The following is a 22839-nucleotide window of genomic DNA, read 5'->3' on the forward strand; positions in this document are numbered from 1 at the left end:
TGGTGCACCGGATTCCTTTCTGTATATACCTGTTGCTTGACTACGTAAGATGTTTTAATACCACATAGCCTACAGTCCAAATTTTTATACCGTATTTTGCCGGTTTACTGGGCATATATTGCTTGAAAGGACAAAGCCCTCTAAAGTACTCCAATTGTCCAACAGTGTCATTTTCACCAGGATAATATAGCTCAGGAAGAACTTCCACTCACTCTTCCTACACATTACCAAGATACATACACATGTTTCGCGAGAAACATAAGACACCAGTTTGAAAATTCACTTACAGAATACAGAAAAACTACTTCGGGTCATATTGACACGAACAGTACATTAGTAATATATAGGAAAATTCCGAAAACCGTTAATATTAAAAGTATATGATTTTCAGAGTACATCATTTGGATTGAATACAGCAAGTCACAAACTTGATCCACACTACGAAAATACCATTTCGGGTCAAATAGACCCGAACAGAACAGCAGGGTTAAGACATGCCATTTCACCGACTGAAAGACTTGCCGTAGCTCTAAGATAAGTAGTTGAAAATTCTACGTTTCAAACATGTTTGATCTTCATATTTACACATTTCTATCTAATTATAACTTGGTTTTGGAAATATCTCAAGTAATACAATATCAAATTTAATTTTAAAAAAGAGAATCTAAATTACATTCTCCAAACTATTAATAACACAAAATTAAATACTTGTCTTAATTTTTGCTTAATTTATGCAAAGAATAAATACAACATAGAACATGCATTGCACTTCATGAAAAGAAAATGTTTGTTTTTCCTCATCGTTGCTCAAATTTTAAAAACTGGAATTTAATCTGATGCAAACCTCCCTCCAAGCAACTGTTGTTTCGTTCTTGGATTTGTATGAATCCAAAGATTTGTCCCACAATATGGTACCTTTCCTCCACCAAACTAATTTAATATTTCTGTATCTTCCATGGAATCCATTTATAGCCAAAAGTAATTCCTTCCAACACCTTTCAATAAACTAGCAAACATAATTTTGTCAGGTGCACGCCGTCTAGTCTGCAGAGAACCATAAGCGACAGTAGTAATCAACACGTCGTTACGGCACGGCGCCGCACCACATCGTGAAGGGTGCCGTGATGTTTACGGCGGTCGCACGCCGCGAAACGCCGTGGCTGGATAATCTGAAAAGCCTCATATATCCTAATGGTAATCAAATAATCACTGTACCGTGTTAGATGCGGCACGCGACAAACACCGCATAATCTGAAAGGGATCTAATAGCAGAGAAGCTAAGATTGGCATATTGAATGACATAAAGCAAAATGAATTGTATTGACATAAACTTGTCATGATAGTATAAAATATACCAATGTTTTCCATTACATGGGTTTATCTCGACATTGTAAAAAGTAAGAGCAAATTTGTTCAGGAATGCCAAGTATTGTTTATAAACGAATATAATGGCCTCTCAAATTGCATAACTGTTTATAAAAGTTACTTTTCTTGTTCAGTTATGCATGGCAAGCACGTATGTATATTTTTATATTGAAGTTTCATATATGCAATTTTATGTATTTATTTTCTTAGATAGCAAGTACCTGTTCCAAGTGTTTTATATAAGCCACCAGGCGCACTTATTAATTATCTCACTTACTGTATAATTCGGAAATCCCAGTTTCAATTCTGAAAGCCTTTGAATATCGGGTGTGCAACTTCGGATATATAAGGGTCACGGTGACTTAGTGGTAGAGGGCTCATCTCTGGTACGATCCCACCTCCCGTCAAGCTGGTTTTGTGGTGGACGGACAAAGTGCGCATGGGTTTTTTCGAGATTCTCCTGTTTCTTCTCACTTTCCTCATTCTACCAATATTATCAATCACCAATATCTCATCACCTTAACCTCGATGCGCAATCGTGGGACATTGAATGAAAATGATTTTTTAAAATTGCTACGTTCCTCAGTCGCTTTTTCGAATCTCGCTCAAGGCATATACAGGCTTATTCAAAAAGAAAGAACAGATTTCAAACATTTATTTCTTTCAAACTACAAAAGAGAGAAACATGATTCGAGTGTTACTTGATTAAGAAAAGTTTACAATTTATTGTTAGTAATTATGGTGTGCATTCAATATGAGCACCGTGTGTTACACGACAAATCAAAACGCTGGCTCATTTCTTGCCACACACGAATCAGCTGGTCTCTAGTTATCGAATTCACAGCTTCAACAATTCGATGTCGTAGACCTTCAAGAGTGTCAGGCATAGGAGGGATAAAAACACGGTCTTTTACGTAACCCCATAGATAAAAATCACACGGAGTGAGATCTGGAGACCTGGGAGGCCACCGGCGATAAAGTTGAACTTCTGTTCCCTCCTCTTCCAATCCAACGTCTTGGAATGGTGTCATTCAAGCGTGGTTAGAGAAATGAGGCGGGGCACCATCTTGCATGAAGATGAAGTCATCTGAATCATCTTCAAGTTGGGGAAATAACCAGTTTTGAAGCATGTCTAGATAGGTTAATCCTGTCACAGTTTTCTCCATGAAGAAGAAAGGCCATAAACTTTGGTTACAGATATCGCACAGATGTTCATCTTTGGTGAATTTCTCTCATGTTGAATACCTGCCGCAGGATTTTCACTTGCCCAAATTCTAACGTTATGGCGATTAACTTTACCAGAAAGATGAAAAGTGGATTCATCGGAAAAAATTAATCGTTGAACAAAATTGTCTTCTTCCATATCGTCTAACATGCTAATGCAAAAATCGTATCTTTTGTTGTGGTCGTCAGGATGCAATGCTTGCAATAAGTGAAGTTTGTATGGCTTCATGTTTAGACGATGTTTTAGAACTCGCCATACCGTTGGTTGAGGAATGTTCTTTGCTTGCTCGTGATGTGGATCTCGTTGGGCTCCTTCCGTAAAGTGTACGAATGCGCTCGACATTCTCGTTCGATGTGCGTGGACGTCCCGTGCCTTTTCCTTTGCAGATGCAACCATCTTCTACGAATTTTCGATGCCACCCGTAAATTTGCTTATGGTGCGGCGGCGGTTTATTAAATTGACGCCGAAATGCTCGCTGAACTGTAACAACGGACTCAAGTTTTGCCAATTGTAGCACACAAAAAGACTTCTCCTGTGGTGACGCCGCCATTTCACTACAGGCAAACAACAAACAACAGCGCCAATGCGGCCATGATTGGATCTTCTATCCGGGCTGTTTAAATTGTAAATTTTTCTTAGTCAAGTAACGTTCAAATCATGTTTCTATCTTTTGTAGTTTGGAAGAAATACATGTTTGAAATATGTTCTTTCTTTTTGAATAACCCTGTATTATGTTCTGCCCCTCTCACTGTTCATTTGATTATTACATCCTGAAATGCCAGTATGCAGGCACAGTTCCACCTGCTAACGATTTAAAATGCGCTGCCCTTCTTAACTAGCTGATACGCGGGAAGCATACAGTGGCTCACAAAATTGATCGTACACTTGGCGCTTTGAGACAAATGAATAGAAGTAACCTCTTTTACATAGTTTATATGACAAGAAACTGAAATATATTATGTGAAGGGATCTTATAAACAAAATATATTTATTTCATTCCTTTATACAAAATCAGACCTTGAACGTAGAAACAAAACACTTTCATACACAAACTTAAGAGTCACAAAATGATTCTTACACCTTGTCCATTTACAAATTTGGAACGTTCAGTAGCGAGCTGCGAACCCGTTTCTTCTTATTACCTCGGTTAGTCTGTTTGGTATTGATTGTACCAACTTCTTTGTAATACTAGGTGTAATCTTGAGCCACTCTTCTTTCAGGAACATCTTCACTTCTGTCAGGTTATTCGGTTGGCGCTGCTGCACATTCTTCTGTAATTCCCACTATCGATTTTCTATGAGATTGAGATCTGGTGATTGAGGAGGGGTTGCAAGAGTCTTTGGTGTGTTGTACAATAGCCATGAGCGCACAATATGAGCGGTATTCTTGGGGTCGTTGTCCTTCTAAAATCTGTAGAACTGTCCAAGTCCTAAGTTTTCTACACTAGACTTCAAGTTCGTCTTCAATATGTTGAGACCGCCAAGTGAACTTTGTGGTAGACAAACACCGTGTGCGTGGGTTTTCATGGGGTTCTTCCGTTTCCTCCCACTTTCTTCATTCCACCATTTCATTCATCATCATCGTCTCCTTTAGCCTAACCGGCATAACCGTGGGACGTAAAGCTCAAAGATTGCATTTCATTTTTCAATATGTTGAGATATGCAAATTTATCCGTTGTTCCCTCAATAAAGTGTAGATTTCCTACGCCAGAAGCTGCCATGCAGCACCAAACCATGACTGATCCTCCTCCATGTTTTACTGTTGGTCTAGTGTGTTCCTTCTTAAATTTTGTATTAGGTTTCGTCAAATAATTTTGTGTCCATCGGATCCATATAGGTTAAATTTGCTCTCATCACTAAATATTAAGCTATTCCAAAAGTCTTCGGAGCATTGCTTATGTTCCAGAGCAAACTGAAGCCTTTTGCGTTGATTCGTCTTGTTAATATAGGGCTTCTTCCTAGCAACTCGGCCATTGAATCCAGCTTTTCTTAAAGTTTTTCTCACCGTTTCTATGGAAAGGGGTCTCCCAATTAGTGCTCTCCCCGACCCGAATTGACACCCGAACCGTGTTCCGACCTGATTGACCTGACCCGACAACCCGACCCGAGCTGACCCGGTTACCCGACCCGAGCTGACCCGATTGACCCGACCCGACTCGGATCGGGTCAGCTCGGGTCGGGCCGGGTAAACCCTATCCGTTTGAGAGCACTATGGTCACGACACTGGGTGAACGCCAAAATGCACTCCCATTGGGAATTAAACCCGGACCACGTGTACCGAAGTCTTACACGTTAAGCACTAGCTAGATCAAGCGGGGTATTTGTATATGCATCTTAATGAAAAATGAAATGAAATGAAATCTTTAAGTTTTACGTCCCACGCTTATGCCGGTTAGGCTAAAGGAGACGGTGATGATGAGAGATGAGTGAAATGGTGGAATGAAGAAAGTGGTAGGAAACGGGAGAACCTCGAGAAAACCCACGAGCACGGTGTTTGTCCACCACAAAGTCCACACGGCGCGAGCTGGGATGGAACCAGGGACCCCAAGCACCGGAGGTGAACGCTCTACCACTGAGCCACCGCGCCCCCCATGCATCTTAATGAATATTTGGCACTTTTGAGGTTTGGTTATTTCTTTTTATAACTATACCAATGTCCGACGTGGGAGAATTTTTTTTTCTTGCTTTAGTTCTATGTGACGAAATTTTTCTTCAAGGTCAGTGTTCTCACCTGCTCGGACGGCAGGGGGTCTTCTCGGAAGACAGTAGCAAGTCTCTCTTGGCGGAGACAAAAAGAAATCGTTTAACTACAATGATAAGGGTTGAGGAAACAGGAGTACATTGTGATTTTTCCAACCCTTCAACTTTCATTCCAAAATAGGTTCTTATGATTCCGGGACCCGTGCCACTTTCATTTTTCTTTCTTGGTAATTAAAACGTATTTTACAGTATATATAGTTGCACGTAAGAAGATACATAATATGAATTTTGTAATTTAAAATTTAAAAATACAGTATGATATTTAATTATAAAGTACTAATTTTATTTCATCACTTTCAGCCCAACAAATGAAATTCAAACAATTCGCTCCCTAGGCCTTGGTCATCAATACTGCGTCTTATTCTTTGTCTTGCAGTGAGGTCTTTGTCCTGCATTTCGTAGTCCTGGTGGTCTTTCATGCTATACAAGAGCCAAGATGCTCGCCTCATCGGTACAAATGAAGACCAAGTGTGATTTTGATTATGGTCTTTCATACTATACAGAAAGCAAGGAAATACGCTCATCGCTACTTGGTGATAACCAAAACAAGGCCAAGAGCAAGATTACTATGCAATTCGTCTTGCATATCCAATCTTTATCTTGTTCTTGTATCTATATCCTTGGGCTTGGTGAAATAAAATTAAATATTCAGTTTAAGGTCCCTCGATTCTGCACCGAGGCTAAGGTATATGGTGACCATGAGAAATGAATGGAATGGTGTAATGAAGAAAGTGGGAGGAAACAGAACCCCGAGAAAACCCACTACACGGCGTTTTTCCACCACAAAGCCTACTTAGCACAAGCTGGGATCGAACCATGGACACCATGCACCAGAGATGTATTCTCTACCACTGAGCCACCGCAGCACTGCTTGGGCTTGGTCGTCCATATCCAATCTTTCTTTTGGCCTTAAACAACTTCTAGTTTTGTTCTAAATCCAGACTCCATATTGGCGTAGATATTAATATTATAGTCGATTGGTAAAATCAATCTTCCACATTTAAAAATTAAAGTACACACAATTACAAAAATAAGGATTTACCATAAAAGCACTAGCTGCAAGTGTTCAAAATAGATTTATGGTTTCTATAAAATCAATTGAAAATTGCTATTTTTAATTAGGCAGCTAGTGAAAAACAGCAGTTTTCGACTCCAGCCGAATTTTAAGCTCAACCTAAACTCAGTTGACCAAAGTGAACTGACCCGATCCGATAATCCGACCCGAATAACTCGACCCGAATAACCTGACCCGATTGACCCGACCCGAGTTGACCTGACCCGTTTGAGAGCACTACTCCCAATGGATGATACCACTTCTGTTGTCAGTTTGGGTACACCTTTACGAGAATTCTTTTTATTTTTAAAATGATTCTTCGTCTCTTTCACTCAGTATAATTTTTTTCCTCAACAAACTTTATTTCTTATCCTGCCCTCGTACTTGAATCTGTTGACAACTGCCTGGATGGATGAATGTGTTCTTCCCGTTACTTTTGCTATAGTTCTTAAAGATTTGCCCTCCATGGCTAGTTTAATAATTAATTTACGTTTAGAATGTGTAGTTTTACTTTTTGCTGCCATTGTACTACACTTTCTTTGTGTTGCACTCACCTCAAATGTGTAGAAGAACGTGGATAACCTAATAGTGCAGTGACTCACTCCTTCAGCTTTGTTTGTTTCCACCCCTTCCCCTTCAGCACGAGCTAAATGTAAAGTGTACGATCAATTTTGTGACTGTCTTTTGTACATGAATCTGGAGAATCCACTAACTGTAGACACGAAGGACAAGAAGGTGCAATACTCATACAAATGGATCTCATAAACATCAGTTCCACCCCAGTAACTGCAATCATGTAGATTTTATGACAAGTAATTAATTTACGCGTTCATTTTTAGAAATTAGCAGGGTATACGATCAATTTTGTGAGCCACTGTATGTAAGCACATTAGAATTACAACGTGCCTAGTTTAGCCGTTTGAATGTTTAAATATGAAAGTATCTTCGAAACTTTGTTCGGAAAATGCACGCGGATGGACATTTTTACTCAAAATGCGGACATATGAGCGTAAATGGTGACAAATGATAACTCTATTCATAATCGATATTCGCTGGCTTGGGACGGTTTAGAATACTGTTGTCAAATCTGAGAGAGCATTTGCATGTTCGTGAAATTTGAGAGTTTCGCAATTGCCAGTATACTTATTTATCTGGTAAACATGTTATTATATCGATAAGAGGTTTTATACATGGCAAGTAATCCATAAAGTCTTATAAGGTAGCAGAGATAGCGTAAGTACAATTTGTTTAGTTTAATCAGAGAGAGAAAAAGAGGTCTATTTTGTGAGCTACCAGTTTAAATGCCGAACGTAGGTGGCAGAGTTCCGTAGCACATGTGGTGGTGCTTGCTCCGTCTTCAGTTTGCTTCAGAGAGCTTTCACTTTGTTTCCTCTGAGGCAAACTCACGCGACCCCGTTCAGTGTGTATGCGCGGTTTTGCAAGCGAGATTGAAAGTTCAGTGAGGTGTGACTTTGGATCAGATCTCTGTGTCTGTGTTGGGAGGTTGATTTGCCCCGTCTTTACCTTTGAAAATCATGTTTGGTGTGATGAACATCCACGACGAAATCGCCTGCGTCTTCGCAGATATATTTTTCATGTTCTGTCGCTAAATAGCGCAGTGCATGTAGTTATGTTACGTGCTTCCGCTGCTTCTGGAGTTATGCTGCTGCTTCGATCCCTTCAAACATTACCCATTCTTGGAGGATGGACTCCTGTTATTCAGCCGTAAGTAAATTAATTGTTATATAAACATACTAATTGAGAAAAATTACAACCGTTGATGCGACTAGCCTATTGTTTGTTAATATATGAATTGTTAGACATAATGTAAAACAGTTATAATAAAGGTAGTTGAAGAATGAATCCAGAATTCAACTTTCGAAAAGTTCTCGTAATCATAAGAATAACATAATAATAAGTCTTCTTTTGTGTATTACTTACAATACAAATGGATCCAAGTGTTTCATGATAGAAAAATTTTAAGGGGCTGTCACATATACAATGTATAATATTGTAATAAAGCATATCTTGCACTGAAAGGCCTTAGGTTGTACAGAAGGTGTAATTATATCTTTAGATGATGTTTTGGACTTTTTCATGATCATTTTAAAATCTGAAATTTTCAGCTTATCAGAACTACCATTTTTTTTGTGTGTTGGAATTTGTGAAATATTTTGTGTGAGAAGTGCCATTGAGGAAGAGAGAACAATGTTTTGATGCAATTTGTGGTCAAGAGAATCAACTGAATCTTCTAGACATTCGAATATGGTTTTGATTATATATTTTGATGAACTTCAATATATTTTATAGATCTTCTGGCAAATTATCAAGTATGTCCATGAATAATAAATAGGATGTAGTTTAGTGTTCAGTTATACAGGGTGGTGCCCGTCGGCTCCCCAGTTTCAGAGGTTTATATCTACTAACAGAAGGCGTTTAGGAAAACAAAGATACCTGCTGAAATAAATGACGTACCATGTCATTGATTACTTGACGGTTACAGACTTGTGGAATACATTAGAAAGCTAGCGTCCATTACAGTCAATGGTTTGCTGCAATCGCTTCATGAAATTTGCAAGCACACGTTCCGGCAATTCAGCGGCTTTGGCCGCAACCTCTTCAGTAAACATTTAACTCAGTCACACCCTCTAACCGTTTCAAACTTAGCACGTAACTTTTCCTCATATCGCATAATATAAAGACATTCAAAACTGAGGGGGTTGCACCACTTAATATTATTCAGCGGAGCTAATTTTTCTCATGCGTTACTTTAGTCTGATACGAAACAATTTTAGGGAGTGAGACCAAAAATGTCGGAAGTTGAAAAAAAGGACCACCCTCATATAATTTTATACGTTATGTGCAGTAATAATGAAGGAATTTTCAAAACAATTTTTAATAAATAAAAGGTTTTCTATTTCAACGTTAAGAATTTTTGCCTTCTGTTCGAAGTATATATATCTTTGCGTTGGAAGGAGAAATGGTATCACTATATTCAAGTTTTCAAGTCTCTACTCCCCCCCCCCCAAAAAAGGATATTTGCATTAGGACGTAAATCTTGAAAAAAAAAAAAAAACTGGGTTCACTGTTAGTAAGTGGCTGGGAGGATATTGCTTGAAGAAATAACTGGTAAATGAAAAGCCAAATATTATGTAGTTGAAAAAGTATTGAGCCTTTTGGACACAAGATAGGGGGCACGGTGGCTCAGTGGTAGAGCGCTTGTCACTGGTAAGTGGAATCCTTGGATCGATCCCGGTCCATGTTTGTGGTAGATAAGTGTCCATGAGTTTTCTCGGGGTACTCTCGTTTCCCACTGATTCTTCCATAATCATTCACTTGCCTTAATCATCAGTCTCCCTAAGCTAAACGGCATAAGCGTGGGACTTTAAACTGAAAGATTTCATTTCTGGCACGAGATGGTGTTAGTCTCCCAAATCTCAGGGCATATGAATTGCAGTCAGTCAGCCCTATTGTCATTTGACAACTGACAGTTGAAGCTAGTAGATGTAGAAAACGCGTTGGAATGTTCAGATCAGAGTATTTCACCACAAAGATGAGTGAACTTCCCGTAAAATAATGCAACATAATAAAGTTTTATTTCGATAAAGACACAAATGCTGCGCAGGCCAGTAGAAAAAATGCTGTTTTTGCCAAGATATGTTACCAAATGCAACACACAAAAGATGGTTCAGTCGATATAGTTAGAAAATTTCGATGTCCAAGATACTCCTTGCAGTAACTCCTATTCCTGGTAAATTAACATAAACTCAAGACTGCAAACAGTGCAGTGCAAACTTTCTTCTCTCGCCCAATCACAATCTGTTCATTGTATTCCTCGTACTCAAGCTTTTCGGCAGCCGAGCTTTACACGCAATTTGAGTGAACTGTATTGTTTGTGGGAGGTCTGAATTCGTACCTCAGGCGCGGTGGCTCAGTGGCAAAGCGTTCACCTCCGATGCTTAGGGTCCCTGGTTCGATCCCAGCTCGCGCCGTGGGGACTTTGTGGGGGACAAACACTGTGCTCGGGGGTTCTCCCGTTTTCTCCCACTTTCTTCATTCCACAATTTCATCCATTTCTCATAACCACAGTCTCCTTCAGCCTAACCGGCATAATTGTGGGACGACTAAAGATTTCATTTAGTTTTTCACGAATTTGGGATATTTACACTCTGATTTTTTAAATAGTTTATTTGTCATGTTATGTACAGTTATTGGTGCTGTTTTTATTTTCTTTACTCTCTTTTCGTATTTTGTTCTCTTAATCGTATTTTGTAAAATTGTATATAAACTACACTTTTTAAAGAAGTTTTATTTTGAATTTTAATACACAGTATACCTATGTTTCGACCATTGGTCTTATCGTGACGGAAACAAATAATCTCACTGTTGACAATCCTATTAAATCATTGATTCATTTTTTTAAAACTATATTGCATGGTCTCTACTGTTAATAAAAAAGAATAAAGCTATCGCTAAACACAACTCAGAGATATTAACAGCAGTAGACATACATTAATGAAAGCAAGCATCTAACAGCGAGAACGATTACTGTTTTTTTCTTTTTCGACCAGTGGCAGGGAGAGAAGTGGCGTGCATTTGTAGCCCACTGACCCAATTCGTAAATAATAAATCCCCTTCCCTTCTCTTCATCTCGCATAGTTTAAGTGTTAAATATGACACACCTATCGCCAACGGTCGTCGAAAATTTGCAGCCAGATATTAAGAACGCACTTATTACTTTTTTTCTTTTGTAACCTGTGAAATACTGTTTCAATGTTACATCTATTGTACGAAAATGAATATAAAAGTTTATTTTTACATTACACGTTTTGATATGTGAAAAAATGATATTTTAATAAATATTTGAAAGCAAGTAGAAATTTCATGCAAAAGACGACAGTTGCTGTAATTAGTTTATTCGCATTCAGTACAGTACTAGTTGTATTTATATCTTTACAAGCGAAGAAAAGAAATAAATTGCCCTATATAAAAATGTTTAGTACTTGAGAAACATATAATTACATGCAATCACGAAACTCGTATATTTAAAAAAATGGAAAGATCTCTACCCAAACTTTATATATTAGTTGTTATAGTTCGTTTATTTACATTAAAAAAAAAGCAGTTGATAAAAATCGATGAAATGAAAATTAAATTTAACTCAGTGTTTCTGTGCTCGGTTGAATACAATTCATATTAGTGTGCTTCGATCTGGCCTTTCCCGACTTCGAGTTTACGACTCCCAAACTCGATGTAAAATTATTACGAATTGAATTAATTTATTTCGATCAAGGTATTTGTAGCAGTATTGACTTTTCAGTGCTGAAAAGTGTTTTGACAGACATTTGCAGATCCAAATAAATATTGTCCACTTTTAAGATTCACTTGGCATTTTTAAATTGCTATATCTGTTTACTTTCCTGACACAATGTGATTTCTTTCCTAACTGGAAATCGAAACATTTATACTTGAAGAATAATTTGTTTACTTGTAACGTTCTTATCTCATTGGATTTGTTTCATATTTGTTATATCTGCATGCAGACCACGGTAGTGATAAATTATATATACGCCAATAAACGTTTCATTAAGCGGTATCGCATCGCAGTTTATTGTACAAGATAAAAAAAATCGATGCAAATGAAAAAGTAGATTGTAGAATCCGAGTAGTGTATGATGATAATTGATGACCGAAGTGAGCTACAATGGACCCTTAAGTTGCGAACTTAATCTGTTCCGTAACGGTGTTGGTAAACTGAAATGTTCGAAGACTGAAAATTATTTTTCCCTTTGATTTTAATGTATAGTTAGTCTATTCTAGCCACAGAAGCAAGCTATAAAGAAAAGTGTTCTTATAAGGAATATACGTAGAACGAAAACATTATTATATTAAAGGACAAAATAACACTAAATTAAACAAAGCAGTGTGAGAGCTAAAAAACAAAGTGCAAAAAATAACAAGTATTTTTAATTTTTTTTCACAGCACTCTGACAAATAATAAAATGAAATTTTAGTTTAACGCCCCACGATTATGCCCTTTAGGCTAAAGGGGACGTATGATTAATAAAAATAAATGATATTGAAATTTAATTTGTGCTGTCCCACCAAGAATCAAAACTGAGATCACGTGTACCAAAGGCACACGCGCTATCCACTGGACCAGCAGGGAGGATTCTGACAGATAATGTTTGCAGCATATGCTCAGTAGCACTACTGGACGTATGGAATTGAGGACCCACGTGTGTACGTTCCAATGCCGAAATATTGTTCATAAGCGAGTGAGCGAAAAACTGTTCACAACACTTGTTTTGTATATCGATTTGTTCGCAAACCGAGGTGTCCGTAACCCGCGGGCCCACTGTGTATTTCTAATGGAAAGTAATATATCATTTTTGTTATGGTACGGCGAAGTTGTAGTAAATGATGCAGTCTTCACACAGAGAAAAACACACACATACGGAGAGAAAAGTTCATTATTTCACGCCCACGTAAAAGAATAAAATACACAATAATAATTATTACCTCTTTCGTTGCCAAAAATGTGGTACGAACTTTAAAGTTGCTATGCAGATTTAAGGTAAATTTATTCAGCAGTTTGCTACAGAAAATAAAGTAAGCTGATACATGTATATGTCTATAAGAGTATTACATGGTGGTGCTACATGTACGTAGTTCGAACTCCATGTTAAATTGTATGTCGACGTCAAATAGTCTCCGTGGTGAGAAAGTGCGTTTAAGTTAAAAGAAAATTACATTCTTAAGCGAATGTTCATACTTTTACAACATGCTGCTCCGCTGATGATTCTAATAGTCTATTAAAATAAAGTGAACATGCATTTTTTTTATTATGCGATCTATAAACTGATTCTAGATTAACTTCTAGTATAATTGTGATTCATAGTTCGTGCACAACGTTGTCATCCATCGGGAATGCTAAATTTACATAAACATTCCTTACGAATAAAAAGTAACTTTATATAAACTTACTAATAATAATGACTTTTGTTGAAATGTATGATTTGTTTATGAAAGAAATGAGTTGGTATGTGAGGTGAACTTGAAAGTGAAAACAATCGTCTCTTAAGAAGCAAGCAGATGATTTGTTATTTTGCTGTACAATTACCCTATATAATTAGTGAATCAAGTGACCTCATTTTAAAAGCATATTTTCGTTAAGAAGTGAAACGTGTGGTCAAATAGAAAATAAAAGTGCAATCCGCTAGTAAAAACTAATTAATTAAATCTTTTTGCAATAGAAGATTTTTCAGAAGTGTAGTGTTCTTATTTTTTAATTGTTCCAAAGTTGCAAAGCTACAGCTAAGTCTCGTCTAAGATTGAAAACCGATTATGTATCCTGTGTTAAACTTCAAAGAATTAACACAGAGAGCAAGCTATATAAAAGCAACAGTAATTCTAAAGTTGAATGTGATAACTGTCACTACATATTTAGTGTCTCAGAAGTCACTGTTACTTATAATAGTTTTTGAACAAATAGTTTGTAATTTCAGAAAGAATGGTTTCAAACTTAAACCTTTTAAATGATGAGAGATAAGTAGCACCTTGTATGAAACTGTATTTGATGCCTATAACGTATTGCAGTTAACAATTCGTTCGAAAATCAGTATATTAAGTCATTTTCAACCGAATATATCTTGGTTGTGGAATAGGTTGTGACGAACGGGACGGAATGTGATATATATGTAATTTATTTTTGTATAAATTGCTTTTTTTTAGTTGTGAAGATACACTTCTGAAAATACTAAGTTCGAAAACAATACCCTAGATCCTTACGTCCCTCAGACCTATGCTTACAGGGAAATGTATTTCCCTCCATTCTGCTACAGAGTAACATAACCAGAGATATTGACTGTTTGGACATTACTTCAATTAAATATGTACTTGCCATATACGAAAAGGTCATACAATATGACAGGAAAGATATGAAATCAAAATCTGTCTTCCTGTGTGATACAGAATTCATGCTTCTACGAGATGTAGATCACCAAGATGATAATATACACAGATGAACAACTTCTGAAGTGAAGTCCTCTATGTGTAGTGGTTAGCATAACTGAGTTGCGTGTAGAAATTTATTTTTAGCATAGGTTCTGTGTTCTATTGCAAAGAATATGGATGTAAGAAAATCATAAAGCCTTGTCTTTTTGTCTCTAATGTATATTCTTGAACCGAAAGTAACACTAGTTCTTCAGTATTTTGCGCATACGAAATCTTACGTAAGAAAATAAACGGTCACTAAATTATGTCTATAGTTTCAACCGCAACAATGGGGATAATCTGGTTGGCCTGTAGAAAATATATACTCTGATTCAAATGCGAGAACACATTTCTCTTATAAAGAATATTCCAAATGGAATAGTTCCTAAAGTAACATAATAAATTTATGGTATCGAAATATTTGAATTATAGACAGCAAAGAATATCGTAGTGAATTAAAGAAAACAACCATCGAAGAATCAGGCAAGGAAGAGAAAGTAATGGGGAAATCACTAATATGAATTATATTTACTTCGTTGTGACATAATCAAGTGGTTAGCGTACCGGGTTGCCACGCAGCAAATGAGAGTGAGAATCTTATCCCTTTTGCAATTTTTTACTTTTGGTTTTAACATTCGATTAAAACATTTTTGGAAAGGAGTTGAAAATTTCATACGCATGTGAGATATTGTCAACTATTAAAAATAGTGTCAAAGTAGTATCTAGAAAAAGTCAAAGTATGAAGAAAGAATAAAAAAAAGTATCAAAATCGAAAGTCCAAAATATGAAAGTACATGAAATTCCTAAAAGATAAACTAATAGGTTTACACAATTATATCAATAGAAGCCTAAGTTAATAAATTAAAACGAAATTTCTAGTTTGATATTTCATGATTAAGCTCTGTAGGCTAAAGAAGACAGATGATTAATGAAAATGATTATTAATGATTCTTGCATTAAGAATGTAGGAGGAAACGTGAAATTCCCGAGAAAACCCACGGACACGATGTTGTACACCACAGACTCGCGTGGCCGGAGATCGAATCAGAAACCTTTCGCCCCAGACGGGAGTGTTCTATCACTGAGTCATTGTGCCGTCTTTACCATTAACGATTATCGCTGTACATACAGAGCAAGTATGTAAATTCATCTAATGCCTATAAATTAGAAACGACTGGAGATAAATGGATGAAACAAAACGGAAATAGAAAAATGCCAGGGAGTTAATCCAGTGGAGCATTTTGCTTGCCTCAGAACCCTTTAACACGAAACCCTGAGGGTTACCTAAAACTTCCAATATATTAAATTTGATCATGTAGTGACCATCATGTATTGCACCAATTTCAACTTCTTATTTTTCTGCTCTCTTGTATCAACACCACTTCATTCTTCTGGATATTTTGTGAATTTAGAGTATTCTAATATCTCTTCGATTTCGACTGCACACACGTTTTATATCTTCTTGCTAGTTTGTGAAAAACTACTTATTTGTCACAAGTTTTGGAGTTATATCTCGCAAAGTTTGTAACACTGTACGTCAAGTATGGTATTGCAAGTTTTCTGTTGGCAGATAGATTTTACTCTGTAATAACTTTACGTAGTGCCATAAAAAAATCCATATTGGATTCACGACACTTATTCATTAGATGATGTTGCCCAATACGTGCGAAGGTTCCCTTTTCTAGTTTGTTCTTGCAAAGTTTCGCTTCTCTTCTCCTTTGGTTCCTCCTTTATTACGGTTGGACATTATAAATAGTTCACCCTGTATATCTTTTAAAAAAATGATTTTCATTTTCTGTTATTGGCGCGTAACGCTTTGCGATTCTGTTCTCGGTTTTCGTTCTGAGATTTGATATTCGATGTCAGATTCTAAGAAGCTTAATTTACAGTGTCGTCGAGGACCGTGCGTTTATAAAATAGAGTCGAAATCTCAGTTCTTTATATCTGTAGCTCAGCAATAGGAAAATTCATAGCGGTAATATTTGAATGAAATATCCAGAAATGTAGCGATTGGAAACAAGTATAATTCATATTCCAAATCCATGTACTGTAAACAGTATACTCAATTTCATACGAAAATTAGTTAATTTAGTTATATTCAAGAAACTTGTCATTCATCTCTCTCTCTCTCTCTCTTAAAAATCTTTCACTCGTTAATGTACAAAGCATGCTTTGATATTTACAGTAGTAATTTAAATAGAACTGTCGAACAGCAAAAAATATTCAGTCTTGGTTGACTTAATTTCTCTTATGAATGAAAGTGCATGGTTTTTCAAAGAAACGTGGTTGACCAGTTCTTAAATCCATGACTGTGCAGTTATTATCGACAGTTTCTCGATGTAGTATGTTGAATTTCATTTCAATTCCAAAAGTACTTTGCGTGGTGGCTCAGTGGTAGAGCGTTCACCTCCGGTGCTTGGGGTCCCTGGTTCGATCCCACTTCGCGCCGTGTGGACTTTGTGGTGGACAAACACCGTGCTTTGGATTTTCTCGGGGTTCTTCCGTTTCCTCCCACTTTCTTCATTCCAGCATTTCATTTATTTCTCATCATCACCGTCTCCTTTAACCTAACTGGCATAACCGTGGGACGTAAAACAAAAGATTTCATTTCATTTTTTTTTTTCAAAAGTACTTTTAACAGTGATTATACAAGTCTATGCTGAACAAATTCCGACGATTTCTTAATAATAGTCGCTACAAACAGTATCTCAGGAACAAGTATCCATTTTCGAGAGTAATTTATTGTTAATATGTAAAGTCAGTAACCCATTTCTAAAAGTTTTTCCGTACATTTTTGAGAAATTCTATGTATAGAAAGAATATTTTTCTTTTTGACTCTTGTTTGCTTGCATAACACAGGAAAATTTCACATAATGAACTTAACGATTGTGAGCTCTTTTTTTCGTCAAACTGTCTACAAGAAATTTTGGAGTTGTGTTCCAGAAAAAAAAAAAAAAAAGTATTGCTGTGTTACGACATGCGTAAGTGAAATTTTGATGTGAACTTGGATGAATATTTTCCCACTGCTTGTGTAAGGAAAGTTAATATAGTACACTTCAGTCTTGTTAGTCACTTTATGGAAACCTTATTTGCGAAGAGTTTTCTCTTTCACATGCTTCGTAAGTTACTTGTGTAACCTATTAACAATTTGGCAGACACGGGAAATTTCACTGTACATACGAAAGCATTTTTTTTTTTTACAACTAATTTTCTTTTCTCACGAACTTCAGAATAAATTGACTAATTTGAATTCAATTTTCGTACGTGCACTAAGGTGGAGCGAAAAAATTAAATTTTCGAGTATCGAATTCTAATAGGGCTCAGAAGTTGCGTATTCACATGCTAATCAATGAAAAATAACGAATAAAAAAAAAAAAAAACATACTTCAGATCTTCAGTTCGCGCAAACGGCCCAAAGTTTAAAAGAATGATACAAAACACCAAAATTTAACTTTACGCGAAATAATAAGATTTTTGAGTATCAAAATCTAATACGATCAAACGTTGCGTATTTGCGTGCTAATCAGTGGAAAAATAAAGATAATCACACTTTAGATCTTCAGTTCGCGCAAATGGCCTAAAACTTGGAAAAAAAAAATACCTTTACGCAAGAAATATACAGATTTAAAAAAAAAATCTATAGCGTCCAAGTACTTTTATTTGAGTTATGTGAGGTCATGTTTGTATTAATTCATTAATTTAACTGATTTTATACATTTTATTTTCATAATGATTTTGCAGCTCCTTGCCCATTTCTCAACTTTTCTTTTTCCTTGAAATGACCCAGAACTCACCACGAGAAGGTAGCTGCAATTCAAGTTCCACCCACAACCTACCCAACTCTCCTATCAATTAGAGTGTGCCAAATTACGTTGATTTAGTCAAGGATGTTGTCTTAAATTAAGATTTTTCTTTTTATCAAATTTTGGCATTGTAAGTCTTGAAAGCAAAGTTCTCTAATGTAGCCATCTGTTTTGTTGTCCGCACACTTTTTCTGCAGACTCTATGACAAGTTCGACACAACTTTCAACTTTCTGAGTATGACATGGAAAATTTTAGAAGTCAGACTCATGAGCAGATTTGTCATGCGTAAGTGATAAGGGGGGGACGACAGCTTACATTTTCTCCAATCTATCAGCTCATTATAGTCCGTGACATCAAAATTTATTGAAGGCGCCATAAAAGTTCTCTAACAGATTTACCCTTCGGATCTTGATTTCTTACTTTTAGCACTCTCCTGTAACCCAACTCTGGTACGTGTTCTCATCCACTGTCATAGCCAACAATATGTTTCCTGGATGACAAAAGAACTCGTTTCTCTTAATCACAAGATCGATAATTCTTTTAATGTTCTTTGGCAAATGTCTCGTTGTTTGAATTACCTTCAAGATATGTTTAGGTCCATATTTCACTGACTGGTATCTCCATGTCGAACCAGACAGGAGCATGTGTCTTTATAATGTAGTTTACAGTTTGAGTTCGTTTGTAGGATTTGTTTGAGAAACGTACAAATATAAGATCCGGTTTGCACATATCAGCCATCGGAAGTAACAGAGAGGTCTAGGGGTAACAGAGAGATCTCTTATAGCCACATCTGGGACACATTGTCCTGACTGAAGTGCTCTGTTAGAACTTTCATGGCACCTTCAATAAATTTTGGTTCCACGGACTACAATGAACTGATGGATTAGAGAAAATGTAAGCTGACGCCCCCGCCAAAGCTTGACAACAGAAACTTACACTTACGCATGACAAATCTGCTCATGAGTTTGATTTCTTAAATTTTCCATGCCATACTCAGGAAGTTGAAAGTTGTGTGGAACTTGTTACAGAGTCTGCAGGAAAAGTGTGCGGACAAGATATGGCGACATTAAAACAACTTTGCTTTCAAGATTCACACCAAAATTTGATTTTTTTTAAAAAAAATCTGAATTTAAGACAACATCCTTGACTAAATCAAATAATTTAGCACACCCTGATTGATAGGAGAGTTGGTTTGTGTGTGGGTGGATCCAGGACGGACTTCGCGGAGGAGGGGGGTTGTAATACTGCTACTCAGAGCTACTTTAAAAAGCTCCAAACTCTGAGATCGGTTTTATTTATATATAAAATAGGAAAGTTTCTTCTTCTGGGGGACGGGCCGCGATCGGATCTGCCCCTTGGTGGAACTCGAATTGGAGCCACCTCCTCGTGGTGGATTCTGGATCACTTCAAAGAAATAAAAACGTTGAGAAATGGGCGAAGAGCTGCAAAAACATTATGAAAATAAAATGTAAAATCACTCACATTAACGAATTATTAACAAACAAGACCTCATACAACTAAAGTAAAGTACTTGGACGCTATAGAAATAAAAAAGGAATCTGTATATTTCTTGCGTAAAGGTAAATCGTTGTGTTTTTTAAAAATATATTTTTTTAAAGTTAGGCCGTTTGCGCGAACTGAAGATCCAAGGTGTTATAATTTTTATTATTTTTCTATTGATTAGCACGAAAATACGCAACGTTTGAGCCGTATTAGATTTCGATACTCGAAAATTTAATTTTTTTCGCTCTGCCCTAATGTGCACCCCCCTCTTCGTTGTAAATGTGTAGTGAAGATAGCGGTGAAAATAACACTTAAGAACACTTTCCGAAACATTTTGCCTTTGTGTTTTTGTTTGGGGCTTAAAAGAAAGAGTTTTGCAAAAGCAATCTACTTTCTGAAGGTTGACGAGGAAGTATTTACCAATCAAAACAATATTCGTCATTCACACAACACATTCCTTAAAGGCGTTAAAAATTCAAATTTAATTAAGATGTAATGGTACTTATTGATGCACCCGCCGTCAGAAAATTCTGGATGCGGCCCCAATATATATATATTAGGGTGCATCAAACCCCCCATTGTTCACAAAGTGACTTGTCCCTGGGCTAGAAATATTCCATTTGAGGTATAATACAGCCCAGCAGTGTTCTTATAGAAATCAAAGCATGTTTTGGGGGTCCACCAGAGGCATAAACATATATGAAACAGGATTGTTATCTGAAAAGTTGCTCAACAGATGGCGCCACGTAGCTTGTATCGTGAATTTTGAATAAAAACAACATAAGGGTAAGATATTCTTCTCTTAGTATATGCACTACTAATATTTTAAAATTAAGATTAAGACTAGGAACCAACCGAGAGTGAACCAGACTATACTGTAGTATCTACAAACCCTTCTGTCACCAATTCAGCAGCACACTCCAATAATTATCGTTCAGTGCGTACTGGAACAAGTGTTTTTGTCCCACGTGATATTATCCAACGATCAAACATAGTAGCTTTGGCAACTCGCTTGCAAATGACGCCTGCACAACAAATTATTTATACCAAAGCGTTGATAAAGGAAGCATGTGGAGATGCATCAAAATTCATTATGTCGTGCTCCAGTGCAGGCAGGATCCGACGAAAGGTTAGTCAACAGTTACCAGGATCTTTAATGGAAAACTGGACTCCTCCAGAGCTTGCCAGCATACACTGGGATTCAAAGTTAATGTCATCTTTGTCCAATAAGTAGTGAAACAAGAACGTCTTACAGTCGTCGTGGGGAACAAGAATGAACTAAAGCTACTGGGCACACCTATTTACAAATCTGTGGTAGGTATGAATACTGGGGTCATTATTGCCGAACTTACAGTGGATCTGTTGAAGTCATGGCACTATGAAGACAACACAGTAAACATGACATTTGACACTACAGTATCAAACACCGGTCATGTTACTGCTGCTTGCGTGATGTTACAGGAATAGATGAATCGAGCTCTTCTATGGTCACCTTGTCGCCATCATATAGGTGAAATTATAGTTGGACAAGTGTTTAATGACTTGAATATTGAAATCACTAAGTCACGCGATATTTCCCTTTTTACAAAATTTCGCGAGCACTATGACGAATTACCTCATATCAGTGAACACCCTCTCTCGATTTGATCCAACTCCGTTTAACAAAGTGAACAAAGTGTACTTAAAATGATTTTTTAAAGATTTCCGAATATAATTTAAAACAAAATGAAATGACTACCTCGAGTTCATTGAATTCTGCACCACATTCCTCCAAGGAGAAATATCTGGGACTCCAGTCAAATTCAAACATGACATTCACAGAGTGAGCTGGATGGCTAAATTGATCTATGCCATTAAAATGTGTTTAATGAAGAAACGTATTCAAAACGTATTCAGACATTACCTCACGATGCTATCATTTCTCAACGACAGTTTACAAAGCTTAGAGACTTTGTCATAATTTTTACCCATGTGTACAGTGTGTGGTGGATGACATGCAACTCTGCAATTGATGCACAATGGAACGATTTGAAGCTTTATCAAAATATACTGCTGTACAAGAAAATAAATCCATTAATTTCTAAGAGTGCGATACGTGCATTTCAACGGCACTTGTGGTATTTAACATTATAGATGGTTCCTCTGAGTTTTTTCGGCAGCGCGCTGCCCTTCGAACAGAAATGTTCTCTTGCCAGTAGACTCTTAGTTGTGAAACCTGCTACTGCTACTTCCCTACAAAATCCAAATGAACGTTATGGAACAGGATTTGGAAAACCGGTTTCCTGAACAAATTACCAATACTATATCTTTAACCGATTTGGTTGGACTAGATTCCTGGTCACTAGATGTCACGTGTTAGTTGTGAAATATCTTTGTGAGACAGTTTAGATTACGTTACGGTAGGCCTAAATGAGATATAATTTTTAAAATATACTGTTAAAATGAGAGAATTTGTGCAATACTTTCAATAAATGTTTTTACTTATCAAATTTACATTTCAATTTTTAACACACTTCGAGTCTTTGACACTTGTAATATATATTATATTTTAACTACTTTACTTTAATATATTCTTAGAAACGAAAGAATTTGTGTAATCCTTGCAAAAAAAGTTTTTATTTATCGAACTCGCGTTTCAATTATTTCAATACTTTTTGACACTTCTATTATATGTTTGAACTGCTGGTGGACCCCCTAAACGTTCGTAAATTTTACTAAATGGAACAAACCTGACCTAGGGACAAGAATCCCGGTTAATTTTTCAAAATTGTGGTGGGTTTGATACACACTAATAATATTTCTATGTTGTTAATTTATTCTGAAAATAGTTAATTTATATATAGCACTGGAAAGTACTTGGTTTCGATTGTATGTACTTAATTATATTAGAATTCTGAGTAAAGATTTCCACAATTCGTCAGAATGTATGATCACATGGCAGGGGTATTCACAAATGATATTGATAAATTTTCACTAAGCTGATGAGGATTATAATAAACTCCTGCTTCGTACTATTCTCTACTTTGGTACATTTATAGCATGGGTGCAAATAACCACTCTCCTGGAGCGAGAGGTTCATCGGTGCGAGCGAGATTTTAATATCAGTAGTACTTATTTCAAAGGTAAGTAAATGA

The 22839-nt window shown here is 36.6% G+C and overlaps 1 protein-coding gene across 11 annotated transcripts in view; it reads left to right on the forward strand.

Moving 5' to 3' along the window:
• Positions 1-22839, forward strand: part of RhoGAP71E (Rho GTPase activating protein at 71E) — a 398447-nt gene that overhangs the window by 121302 nt on the left and 254306 nt on the right. For 2 of the 11 annotated variants that reach the window (XR_014130685.1, XM_081751972.1), the window contains exon 1: positions 7784-8128. The exons of 5 other annotated variants lie outside the window; for them this stretch is intronic. Coding sequence is in view for 5 of the 6 variants with exons in the window: in XM_081751972.1 (XP_081608098.1) it covers positions 7830-8128 (299 nt within the window). In the remaining variant the exon portion in view is untranslated. Of the gene's footprint in view, positions 1-7783; positions 8129-22839 lie in introns of those variants that run through there. 4 more of the 11 variants (XM_081751968.1, XM_081751961.1, XM_081751963.1 and 1 more) reach the window with 4 other exon arrangements.

The sequence above is a fragment of the Thermobia domestica genome, chromosome 3, assembly GCF_964235325.1.
Source record: "Thermobia domestica chromosome 3, izTheDome1.hap1.1, whole genome shotgun sequence".
Taxonomy (NCBI): Eukaryota; Metazoa; Arthropoda; class Insecta; order Zygentoma; family Lepismatidae; genus Thermobia; species Thermobia domestica.